The sequence below is a fragment of the Peromyscus californicus genome, unplaced genomic scaffold (genome assembly GCF_007827085.1).
Source record: "Peromyscus californicus insignis strain IS unplaced genomic scaffold, ASM782708v3 Scaffold_19__1_contigs__length_69161282, whole genome shotgun sequence".
Lineage (NCBI taxonomy): Eukaryota > Metazoa > Chordata > Mammalia > Rodentia > Cricetidae > Peromyscus > Peromyscus californicus.
Genome location: NW_026294491.1, coordinates 25349769 through 25362607, shown reverse-complemented (window position 1 = coordinate 25362607; position 12839 = coordinate 25349769). Strand labels below are relative to the sequence as shown.

General features: G+C 52.2%; 1 protein-coding gene and 1 long non-coding RNA gene across 2 annotated transcripts in view; one reads left to right on the top strand and one right to left on the bottom strand.

Moving 5' to 3' along the window:
* Adamts14 (ADAM metallopeptidase with thrombospondin type 1 motif 14) overlaps positions 1-780 on the bottom strand; it is a 76572-nt gene extending 75792 nt beyond the window's left edge. Inside the window, exon 1 of the mRNA XM_052744894.1 lies at positions 542-780. Within this exon, the coding sequence (XP_052600854.1) occupies positions 542-623 (82 nt within the window). The 5' untranslated portion in view covers positions 624-780. The remainder of the gene's footprint in view (positions 1-541) is intronic.
* Positions 781-2524: 1744 nt separating this feature from the next.
* Positions 2525-11604, top strand: LOC128114709 (uncharacterized). Its single transcript, XR_008219869.1, has 3 exons — positions 2525-4434; positions 5831-5867; positions 7498-11604. It is a non-coding gene; the product is annotated as an uncharacterized LOC128114709 (long non-coding RNA).
* The last annotated feature ends 1235 nt before the right edge of the window (positions 11605-12839 follow it).

Below are 12839 nucleotides of genomic sequence, written 5' to 3'. Positions count from 1 at the left end.
GGGTACCCAGGCTGTAAGATGTATGTGGTGTGTCTCTGGTCTATGCCGGGGAGACGATCTGCAGTGTCTGGGGATGCTTTGTGGGGGGCTTGGAGGGAAATAGAGGAAGAACCTCTTTTTTGGTCAGAAGCAACAGTGCTCACGATTTTCTGCTATGGGAAGCAGTCACCTGCTAGCCTGATTCCGTGTGGGACAACCAGACATGCACATTCAGACACACACATGCACACAATTCCACAAGTGCCACCCAAGTTAGAGACAAGGCATTAAAAGATCAAGAGAAGTGGAGGGAGAGAAGGGGAAGGTGGGCTCACTGTGACTCTTTCTCACCGGGAGAGACTCATGTTCCCAGTCCCCTCCAGTGACGGAAAGGGACAGAAATCACTACAAGCAGCCAAAGCCAAGTAACTCAAGCCTGCACCAGGCACGCCGCCTTCCACCCCTCTCGAACCCTGCCAGGCTGGCTCCTGCATCCTGGGGCCACTCTGGCCGCTCGCACCCCCAGAGACCCCACGTCCCCGCGCGACCGGCCCGCACGCACCTGGGGTCTGACTGCCCGCGGCGGCGCAGAGCGTGCAGTACCAGGGCAGCAGGCAGGGCAGCAGCGCGCAGAGCCGAGCCATGTGGCCGCGCGGGGACGGGGACGGGCAGGCACCCGAGTCCCCGGACTGCCGGATCGCAGACCAGCCGGCAGCCTCCGCCTCCTGCCGGCCCGCTCCCGGCTACCCCACCCGGCACGGCGCCCGCACTGCTGGCTCCAGCTGCAGCCGCTCTGGCCGCCCGCGCTGTCCCGAGCCGCCCGCCCGCCCGCCCGGACTCGGCGAGACCGGCTAGGGGCGCGCGGGGCGGGTACACGGGCAGGGCGGGCCGCGAGGCTCGGGCGGGGGGCGCGGGCGCTGGGGGCGGGGGCGGGCCTGGCGAGCCACGGCGTGCGGCCCGGATCGGAAGTGCCACGCGGAGCCCGCGCGGGGGCTCCTGGCGCACGGGGCGATCGTCCCTTCAGACGCCAGAGCTTTCCGGAGCGAGGGCCTGAACAGCTTCCCATGGCCGCTCCGCCCCCCTTTGCCGGCTCTGTGACTGCTCCAGAGCCATCGCTCTTAGGGGGGTCCCACCGCATTTTGAGGGTGAGGATGAAGAGCCCCCTGAGCAGGATGCCCTGCTAGCTCCTGACCCCTCAGATCTTCCCACTCTGCAGATGACAGCGCCATGGACCCTAGAGTACTTCCGCTGTCCTGTGTCCTAATCAAGAGCAGGGCACAGGAAGGTGAAAAAGAGAGGGACCCTTCAGGGCCATACAGCCCGACTGCCCAGAAGGAAATCGCAGCGCTGAGCCCAGTTTCCTCACCTGTGCCTTAACTGTTAACCACAGCACACAAAAGACACACAATAAACGATGAGTGCCCAGCATGTCCACCCCGGGCACAGGACCGCACACGGTAGCCTGCAGCGCAAAGAGCAGAGCGTGTGTGTCGCAGGCACAGCAGATGCTGGCTTAGCGGCGACTTGTTGAGACCAGTTCCACAGTCAGGGCCCACAGCCCAGCAGAGAAGCCCATGCTCTTGCTTCACTTTACAAGTGTGTTCGTAATCGTATGAAATTAGACGATAATTCAAACGACTCACAGGTGGAGACTTAGAGACAGGAGGACCCGGCTGGCTTCGCTATTTTTACTGTTTTCTTGTTGTGTTTAGCTATGGCTATGGCTTTGAAATGATGCTGAGGTTTGGGGAGGCCAGCTCATTCCTGAAGTCAGCTCAGAGGGCTGAAACCCATTATATTTCAAGAGACACTGAAGCACTCAGTTATAAACCGCACCAACCACCACATGAAAAGAATGTGCATTGTTTCTTTCTCTTTAAGACCAGTGAGGTCAAGACAGGGCAAGGGGGCTATGTGTGAAGCTGATGAGGCAGGAAGTGGGGCAGGGTTGAAGGAGGGTCAAAGAGATGACCAGGCTATAGACTGCAAAGGTTCAGCTCCAGATCTCTACTAAACGATTCTAAGAGAATGGCTTGCCTTCCCAGGGCCTCAGTCTTCCAAGCTGTAAAGTGGGGGCAGATGGAACAAAGTGACCTAAGGATCGTTCGCTTGGCTCCCTATGGGAGAAGCCATCCCAGAGAAGACTCCTTTGGAAAGCTCAAGCACCGTGGTCCCACTCAACCGCCTCTTTCCTGGCCCCCCAGCAGAGCAAAAGTCAAGAGGTACAGGACTGCAGCTGCGGCCCCAAAGTCTGAGTCATGAGCTGTGGGCCGGGGCCTTCCCTGGAGCCAGCTTTGGCAAAGAGAAATCAAAACCTCATCGTACTTCTCTGCCCCCACCCCCTTTCCCTAAGGCTACAATGGTTGCTTGTGTTGGCCAAGGATTATGTGACCAGGCCCTTTTCCACTGAGAAAGGCTTTGTTAGGGAGAGGGCAATGGGGACAAAAGGCGAGGAAGCGGCCGGGTAGCCTTCCTTCTGCACACGGACAGGGCCATGTGAAGAAACCCTCTGCTGTAGCCTGGAGACCCTCCTCCGAAGGCAAGTTCTGGGTTTCCCAAGCTGATGCCTCGGGACTTTGTGCAGGGGAGAGCGGCTTGGTGGGGAGGGTGGGGGGCCCTCTCTGGGCAGTGGCCTCCCCACACTTATCCAGTGCTCAGTGCAAGGTTCCGGGGGGGAAGATGCTAGAAGGTGTCATTTGTCACCAGGGACCAGTCAGAAGAGATGGCTCACGTTCCGGTAAGCTTTGAGCCAGGTGAGCGAAGGCTGGAGAAATGCCAGTGGACAGAAGAGCAGGGTGGCTAGCAAGGACATGGGGATATCTGGGAAGAGGAGGGACCTGGGGAAGATAGGGAAGCCTGATGAAGTGAAGGACGCGTCCTGGCTGGGAGCGGGACCGTGCACAGAGAGGAGGTGGACCAACCTGCCTGGAGTGAGTGCCCCACACGGAAGGAAGGCGGCATTAGCTAGATGCCAAGATCCAGTCACCCAGAAGGGGAGAGGAAGTGGGTAGTGGTGTGGTTCTGAGAGGTTACACTGAAGCCAGTGTGAGGAAGAGCCACTGAGTGGACTGAAGATGTGCTCGACCTCCAGCCTGAGCTCCTCCGAGCACCCAAAATCCCAGAGGTTAGGGTCTACAGGGGCCAGTCTCCAGCTCAATAATTCCCCTCTATTTTTACCGCTAGACAACTGAGGGCCCCGTGCCTCCACTGTGGAAAAAAGAGCCTCCGCCAAGCACCACTTCCTTCCCTCCTGCTTGTGGTCCAGGGTGACGCTTAGGTGTCTGTCTCAAGGTTGAGATGCAACATGTCTTTGCCTTAGGGAGTGCCTGATGGCCCCCAAGGGTGTGAGTTTGAGAAAAGAGGCAATGTTGTCACAGAATATGTCCAGCAGGTGGCTGCGGTTTGCTGAGTGTCAGCTGCTATTACAGACATGACATGTGTCATGACCACCCGGAGGAGGTGAAAACCCAAAACACAGAAAGAGGGTTCTCATCTTAAAATCCTTAACACAACCAGTGGCCCTGAAATTCTCAAGAGGGCGAGAGAGTCCCTCCCACCAGGGCTCAATGCAAACTGCCACTATCCACCTAGGCAATTAGGACACCGGGCAGCTGGGGTCCCAGGTCGCCTCTACATTCACGGAGCAGACTCTAAAAATCTCCCAAATACGATGTCTTCTTTCTAAGACACACTCATACCCACAGCACCCAGACCACAGCACTCTTTTCCTGAACAGCACCATGCTGTGTTTCTCACCGATCTCCTCTCTGGTCCCTGGAATCTTCTCCAGCTATATCCAGAAGAGATAGCCCCTCACATCTCATGGCTCTCTCTGCTGTCAGACTTCCAAAGCCTTCGCCAGTCCTAAGATAAAGGCCAGACCCTTTGTTCGGCATCCTCCTGCCTCCACAGCCCTCCAGCCTAGCTCCCTGCAGGCACCATGCTCTTCCAGCCTCAGGACCTCTGCAAGGCTCCTCCCTATGCTCTGGGGGATCTACCTTCTTTCTTCTAGCCAGTTCTGGCTGCCTTCTGATGCCGTCTCGTGTGATTTTGAGATCAGCAGCATCTTCCATAGGAAGTGGGGACCTGGAAGGGCTTTTTAAGCTCCTGTGTCCTCAGTCCCCATAGTGGACACATAGTAGGCCCTCACAAATACTAAATAAACAAATGAATGGGAGTCAATGAAGGATTCATCCGTGGAGACTCTGAGGGTTCAGGTGTTTCCCAGAACAATCAATCATTCCAGGGGAAAACTCTGAGTCTACCCTGAAGGTCTCCGGGCTCCACACTGGGACAGGGATGGGGAAGAAGAGAGATCTTCCTGGCTTCCTAATCTTAAAAGATGTTGAAAATAGAAGTAGTCATCAGAGCTAACACTTGACAAGCCTTCCTCCATCTCTTAACAGGTCAGGCAGCTCAGACCAGAACCTACAGCTGGCAAACATCCACGCCCAGGTAGTGTCCCATGTGCCAGGCTTGCAAGCACACTCTCCCCCGTAAGACGTGGCCTCTCTGTGTTCCTTTTTAGTTTTCAAAATAGTTGTGCTGACTAGACTGATGTCAAATTGACACAAACTAGAGTCATCCGAGAGGAGGGAACCTTGACTAAGAAAATGCCTCCGTAAGATCGGGCTGCAGGCAAGCCTGTAGAGCATTTTCTTAATTAGTGATCAATGGGGAGAGCCCAGGCCATTGTGAGTGGGACCATCCCTGGGCTGGTGGTCCTGGGTTCTACAAGAAAGCAGCCTGAGCAAGCCGATAGGGAGCAAGCCAGTAAGCAGCACCCCACCATGTCCTCTGCTTCAGCTCCTGCCTCCAGGTTCCTGCCTTGCTTGAGTTCCTGTCTTGGCTTCCTTCAGTGATGGAGCCAAATAACTCTCCCCACCCACCCCAAGTTGCTTGGGGCACATTGTTTCATTACAGCAGCAGTAACCCTAATGAAGACAATAATATATACAGAAAAGTGTCAATTGCTTCTTTTACAGGGGGCACACATTGAGGCCCAGAAGAGGGCAGGTAACTTTTCAAGACCACACAGTGAGGTCACTCAGAGCATCTATCCCTCTAAGTCTCTGGGCTCCCTGTCCAGTGGCTTTCGAGCATCCTCCTGCCCCACTGGGCTGAGATTGTAGCTCGGGAGTAGACTGCTTAGCATTCGTGAGAGCCTGGTCCAGTGCCCAGCACTACAGAAAAATTTAACACACCAAACACAATGTGAGTCCTCAGCTCCTACCCAGGACCACTTTGAGCCACTTATGGTTGATTCAGCCGAAGTGAAGAGAGTGAAGGGTTGGAGATTTCTCCTCCCTCTCCCCGAGAGCCAGGGTCTTACAGGGGTTAAAGCCAGTGGTTGTCAAATAAGGAACCTTACTGGCAGAATCAGCACGCTCCTGTGCTTGGTTAGAATACAGATTCTCAGGCCCCACCCTAGACCTGCTGGATCAGAAACTGAGAGAGTGGGCCCAGCCGCTAGTGCCCTATGGGAGATTCTGATATTTGCTCAAATTTAAGGATTACAGCTCTACTAAACAAGGCCTTAGAAATTGGGGCCAATGAGGACCAAGAATAAACGCAGTCTTGTGACCTGCTGCCACTCATCCTGGCTGCCGGACCTCAGCCATCCCAATCTCCAAGGCCTGGCCTGGAGCACAGCTGAGCCCCAGAGGCCCCAGGCAGAACTCCGTGAGCATCCAGAGGACACAGAGAGAATCGTGCCTTGTGGCCTTTTTCCACATCCTCCTCCTTGTTCTCCCCAGCGTTTCCTCCGCACATTTTTGGCAACTGTCTAATGTCCGTATCTAGGAGACCCGGCTGGGTTCAGCTAACCACAGTGACTTGTCTTGCATTACAGAACGGAGGACATCCCCCCAGAGCAGCTGGGCCATGAGGTCAGTTAGAAACAACGCTGTTTGCTCCCTGTGTGTAATCGTTGCGTGGCGCGGTTTCTCCGTGTTGAGGGGCTCAGCGAAAGGAAGTCTCCTTGTCCCCGTGGGCGGGAGGCCAGGAAGGACAGCTGTCCTTCCCAGCTCTGGTTCTGTGATTTCCACCTCAGAAACTGTAAGGTCTGTGATTGGGATGTGGGCATCCTCCTCCCCAGAGGCCAGTGGACAGCAATAAAGCAAAAAACCAGAGCCTTCTCATGCTTCCTGGAGCCCTCAGAGAGTCAGTCTGTTTCCCACAAGCTTTTCTCCAAGCCCTGGTGCCCTTTCAGATGTCATGTGGCACCCCGCAGCTAAGAAGGGTCAGGCCTCCATATTGCTCTTTTTCTAGAACAATTAGGGTACCTGTAGCCAAATAATTTTTTTCTAACGTTAAATAGCATCTCATAAAAAGGAATCCCAAGCTGGTAAGATGAGGAGCCAGGTGAAGGCATTTGCCCCCAATCCTGACAACCTAAGTTCAGTTTCCAGAATCTCCATGGCAGAAGGCGGGAAGTTGTTCCCAAGTGTGCCCGCACATGCACCCCACACATACACACACACACACACACACACACACACACACACACACACACACACACACACACAATGCATCAACAAAGACACAAAAGTCTAAAAGCAAGCCAGTTCCTGACCTGATGAATCTGCCACCTAAAAATGATTCACTCACTGTGGAATCAGCCTACTTGTCCATCAGCAGATTCATGAAAAGAAAAAAACGTGGTCCATACACACCATGGAGGTTCATTCAGCCACCGAGAAGAAAGAACTTGTGTCATTTGCAGGAAAACTGAAGGAACTGGAGATCACCATAGAAAGGGAAATAAGCTGGGCGGTGGTGGCACACGCCTTTAATCCCAGCACTCGGGAGGCAGAGGCAGGTGGATCTCTGTGAGTTCGAGGCCAGCCTGGACTGCCAAGTGAGTTCCAGGAAAGGCGCAAAGCTACACAGAGAAACCCTGTCTCGAAGAAAAAAAAAAAAAAAAAAAAAAAGAAAGGGAAATAAACCAGACTCAGAAGGACAAATGTCAAGTGTCCCCCCAATTGCTGAGCCTAGATTTCATGTGGATGCATAAAGCCACTTATATATTATATTTTTCAACTCTCCTTCCACACTGCCATACTCAATGCTTAGTCTCATCTTCAGGCTTGTCCCCTCTTAGTCACAAAATAACAGCCCTGCGCCAGATGCAGTAGTGACCAGGCTTAGTGGGAGAGGGGATGCTTTCCTAATGACCCATTTGCGTTACTACTCAGATATGCAAACGTATGTAAATGAAGGTAGAATGGTATGAGTCTTTTCTCCTTATCGGGCTCTAATGGCCAGTATTCCATCAGTTCTAGCCCTCCCTCCACACCCAGGTCATTTAAAGCAAACCCCACACATCATCCCTCATTCAGCCTCCATAGCTGGCAGACACGGCCTCTAGCTCCTTTAAAAACAGAATCAGGGCTGGGGAATGGCTCACCCAGGAAGATGCCTGCCACACAGGCATAAGAACCTGAGTTTGATCTCCACACCCATGTGAACAGGCTGGGCGCAGTAGTGATTGCTTGTAAATCTCTTTGTACTTCCAAGGTTGAAGAAGCAGAGACCGGAAGTTCCCTGAATAGCTAACCTAGCCCAATCAGCAAGCACCAGTGAGAGATTCTACCTCGAAAATCAAGGTGAACGGCTCTTCATGCACGACACCAGAGGTTGACTTCTGGCCTCCAAGTGGCCACACAGGAGCACATATACACACAACTAAAAATTTCAAAACACGATCGCAAAACAAAACACCATGTATTTGGCAACACCGAAATAACGCCTTAAAAATCGTTGTTCACAGGGCTGGAGAGATGGCTCAGAGGTTAAGAGCACTGACTGCTCTTCCAGAGGTCCTGAGTTCAATTCCCAGCAACCACATGGTGGCTCGAAACCATCTGTAATAAGATCTGGTGCCCTCTTCTGGCCTGCAGTCATACATGCTGTATACATAATAAATAAATAAATCTTTAAAAAAAAAAAATCGTTGTTCACACTTTGCAAGCCAGAACAAAAAAGTCCACTTGTCTTGATTTGCAGTGTAGAGGCCGAACCCAGGGCCTCATGAATGCTGGGCGAGTGTTCATACCAGAAGCTGTAGCCTCAGTCCTTGACCCAAAGTATTGTTTTCTTTTGTTTTGCTTGAGGTAGGGTCTTACGTAGCCCAGGCTAGCCTTGAACTCCTTATTTGGCCAAGGATGACTTTTTGAACTTCTGATCCTGCTTCCATCTCCCAAATACTGGGATTATAGGAGTGTACCACCACCATGGTCATTTTATGAGGTGCGTGACGTGGAACCCAGAGCTTTGTGGAGATGAGACTAGAAAATGTCACCTGCTGTCGAGAAAGGACAGAGGCCAGGCACGGCGCCAGACACATTTAATGTCAGTGTTTGGGGATCAGAGGCAGGCTGGTCTCTGTGAGTTCAAGGCCAGGAACTTGCTCTAGAGACTAGGCTGGCCAGGGCCACAGAGTGAGATCTTGTCAAAAATAAATAGATAGATAGATAGATAGATAGATAGATAGATAGATAGATAGATAGATTTTTAAAAGAAGAAAAGAGAGAGAATGGGGGCCAGAAAACGGGGTCCCACTAGCCGTCAGTCCAGAAGCTCTGTGAGAACCAGGGAGCAGAAGCCATCAGCTGGAATGACACTGGGGTCTCGGTATCGCCTTCAGTCTTAGAAACTGAAAGCCCTGAATGACTGAGAGGTGGTAACCATTCAAGGGGCAACCACTCGGGGGCAGTCTGGCTGGAGGTGACATTCGGTCATTTCCAGGATGAACTGCCCTGTCAAGCTGAGTCACACAGATACCTGGAAATTTTTGCTTTCAAATTTGGTTAGCGCTTTCACAAACCTCATCTCAAACGTCAGAGGTCCCAAGCTGTCATCTGTGAGTGCTTTAAGAAGCAAGCACCTCTACCCAACATCCCGCCATTTTAGAGGACAGGAATGTTTAGTGAGCACCTACTATGTGCCTGGCACCTTGTAAAGTACTGTCCCCAGTAGACATTAGTCCTTCCCACTCTGCTTCCTGTTTACACAGTAGGAACACGGTTCTAATGACTTGAATGTTCACCTGCTTGGGACCTAGCAAGAGGCAGATAGCCTTATTTTTTGTATATGATACAAACATTTTTCCCACAAGGAAAAGTCCTGCTGGGCATGAGGAGGCTGCGTACCAGTCAAAGCTGCTTCTAAGCAGTTAGGTAGTGTTGGGCTGTCCTTCCAGCCTCTGCATCCCAGCTTCACTGGGGACACCAGGGGGTGAGTAAGGCCACCTCTACAGTGGTGAGGTCATGCTCTCGGTCATGCTCATTCTCATCATGTCATCTGAGTCACGATGCAGTGTCCGGGCCTTCCTTCCGCCTGGGGTGCCTTTTCCCATGGCTAGGGTCCTCTTTCATAGGCTTCACTTCCTAGGAAGTCCTCCCAGGAACAGACCACCCCCACTCCCCCCACAGCATGCCATTCCATGCTCCTCCAAAACCGCTAGCTCGAGCGTCTTGTACTGATTTTTTTTTTCTTTCTTTCCTACGAGTATGGGTGTTTTGTCTGCGTGTGCGTCTGCACACCACATGTGATGTCTGCTCAGGGTAGAAGAGGGCATTGGATCTCCTGAGACTAGAATTACAGTCATTTGTAAGCCACCATGTGGGTGCTGGGACTCGAACCTGAGTCCTCTGGAAAACCAACTAGTGCTCTTAACACCTGAGCCATCACTCCAGTCCCTCCTTGTACTAAACGCAAACCACGGTCTCATTTCACCTCTGTGTCCTACGCTTGAGGCTGAACCCTGACAGAGGCTTTCCGAACGTTTAGTGTGTCTGGGCGATTGCTACATTGTTTCTTAAGCCCAAGGACGATTGCTACATTGTTTCTTAAGCCCACGGAACGTTAAGAGATTCCTATTACAGTCTGGAGAGACATACACTTCTTGTTGAAGCCTTCTTGGTTTGACTGTTTTTGAGACAGTGTGTCTCCCAGCGTGGTGGTCGGGGTCGGTGGTGAGTTTAAGATCTTGCTAGCTCAGCCTAGGATTTCAGACTTGTAGAACACACCTAGCTTAAAGAACTTCTTGTACTTTTCTTCCCTCTTCCCTTCTTTTCTAGGCTGGCTTGTAGACTCCTGGGCATCAGAGATCCTCCTGCCTCAGCTTCCTGGGAAGCGGGAACTACAGGCAGAGCCCCACACCCACCTCTCTCACACGTTTCTGTTCTGTTTTATTGCTGTCGTTGCATCGATATATGCTTCTTTTTTTTTTTTTGTTTTGTTTTGTTTTGTTTTGTTTTTTCGAGACAGGGTTTCTCTGTGTAGCTTTGCGCCTTTCCTGGAACTCACTTGGTAGCCCAGGCTGGCCTCGAACTCACAGAGATCCGCCTGGCTCTGCCTCCCAAGTGCTGGGATTAAAGGCGTGCGCCACCACCGCCCGGCCGATATATGCTTCTTTAATCCATTTTTTTGTAACCTTTAGCCATGCAGAAAGAACCCAGAGCTTTGCACACACTAGGCAAGCCCTGTGTGTCCCCAGGCCGCTCCCTCTCTTATACATTATCTTTATTATGATTTCACAGTTCTTTATGTTTGGGAGGGGTGTCAGAGTACATCCCTAGAGGGCAGCTTGTGGAAGTCAGTTCTCTCCTTTCCCACTGTGGGTCCTGGAGACTGAACTCAGGTTTTCAGTCTTAGCAGCAAGCTCCTTTGCTCACTGAGCCATCTCACCACCCCATCTCCTATACATTTCTTCAGGACAAAGCCTGTTCTTTGCTCACATTTAATTTCATCGGGTCTTGGCACACAAGAGGTTCTCGGCAAACATGTATCACATCAGACAATATTGAGGTCTCCCACCACCCCACCTCAGCTGACCTCCTCACTGAGAGAGCAGGCTCTCCAGGGGGCTGGGGAACTCCCAGAGAGTTAGAACTCACTGCCACATGGGTGTGGAAATTAATTAGATTAGGACAGACAACATCTCCATGTGTGCTAGGGTGGGGCCCTGCAGGCCGGGCCTGTAGCAGGGCTACCCAACAGTATGTCCGAGAAAGCCACCATCATCACTGCTGGTGGCCCCAGACTTGAGGACAAAAGGTCCCCAGGAGAGAAGTGTGCTATGACTTAAATGCAAAGTGTCCTTTGCAGGTTCCCATGTTTGAACATTTGGTCCCCAGCTGGTGACATTGTTTGGGGAAGTTATAGAACCTTTAAGGAGTTGGAGTCTGGGTGCAGAAAGAGGATCCCTAGGGGGCTAACAATGAGGTCTGTAGCCCTGCTCGCTGCCTGTCATGTCCCCAAAGATGTGAGTGAGGAACCTCAACTTCCTGTTACCTCAGCCTGGAGCTTTGTCCTCCTCCAGACCTTCCCTGATAATGATGAACACGGTCCTCGAACTATGAGCCAGTAAAGCCTTCCTCCTGGGGGTCACTTCTTAGTAGGCATTTGTCATAGCAACAAGAACACTAATCCACAGCAGTATAACAATGACAATATTTGTTGGGGGTAAAGGCTGTCACTGGGAGCAGCTGGGAGACAGAGGCAGGAGAAGTGATAGTTCAGGCTATACTGGGCTTTTAACAAGAGACTATCTCAAAAAAAAAAAAAAGAGGGAAGGAAGAAAGAAAGTAAATGTATTATTTATTCATCATTTGTTTGTTTTTCTTAAAAGAGGCCACTCCGCACAGACCAGCACCTAGCAGGCAGGACCTGCTGTGTGTGAGTCAGCCAAGGATAACTTGTCCGATGTTGGGTTAAAAATTAGGTTGCTGACTTTTCCATGTGACCCTGGTGGCGATGATGGTGTCCTCATTTCCGAAACAAGGCCACCTGAGGTCCGGAGAAGCTTTCCTACTCGATGGAAGGGCACCCAGCTAGCTGGGACTTGGAGGCAGCTCTCCAGACTCCAAAGACCGCTGTTTTCCTGCTCTTGTCAAATTTGCGAGCGTTCAACCTGTCATTCCTCACCCACCTGTGAGCTTCTCCACCCTGCAGGGAGAGAAGTTTATTTCTAGAGCGCATGCTCTACCACCATACCTGATCTTGGCCACCCTGCAGTTGGATTTCAGGGAATACCGTGGGCCGCTGGCAAAGTCAGAAGTGGGCCCTGCAGCCAGCTTGGAAGGTGAGTGAGGCCATCAGCCTCCAGGGAAGAGTCTTGAGAACACAGGGTAAGTGCTCCGTCATCTTCCCTGACAGCTGACGGGACACCCTGAGCAGCCACTATTAGTCACCCGCAGGCCACTGGTGCTGTTTCTTTTTCGTCAGTCCCGGCAGCTGAACCCAGCTGGGCCCTCCAGCAGCCCCAGGGTTTGGCTCCCAGGCCATCAGGGCTGTTTTTTGGCAAGATCTCCAGCTCAATTAGCCAAGTCAGCACTGGGAAGCTGGGAGGTGGTAGGGTGGGAACCGGGTCAGAAGTTCCTCCCAGGGCCCCTGACTCAGTCACCAGCTGGCTACTTTAGGGCCAGTAGAGCTGAGCTTCTCTGCCTTAGGTGGGGCTCTGCACAGAGCCATGGAAAGAGGAGGTCTCCAGAGAGCAAAGGGCACCGAGAATTAAAGTACTGTGTGAAGAACCAAATCCGGATGGAGCTAAAAATGACCTCCAGATTGTATGTTACAAGATGCAAAGCCAGCACCCCAGAGCTATGCCGTCCTACAGCCCAGCTGCCAAGAGGAGCTTCCTCTGGCTCAGAAGAGCTGACCTCAACTGAGTTTTCCAAAATAAATGGGTAAGAAGTCCAGCCCCACTGTCCAGAGAGCCGCTAGAGATGTGTCCTCCTTGGAGGCCGAGGGCCCTATGACCTCACCCCGCATACTGACCAGGCAAGGAAAGAGGATTCACACATTCCATTCCAGGAGGACTGGCTTTTGGAGTGAAAGGCGCATGTTACCAGTCT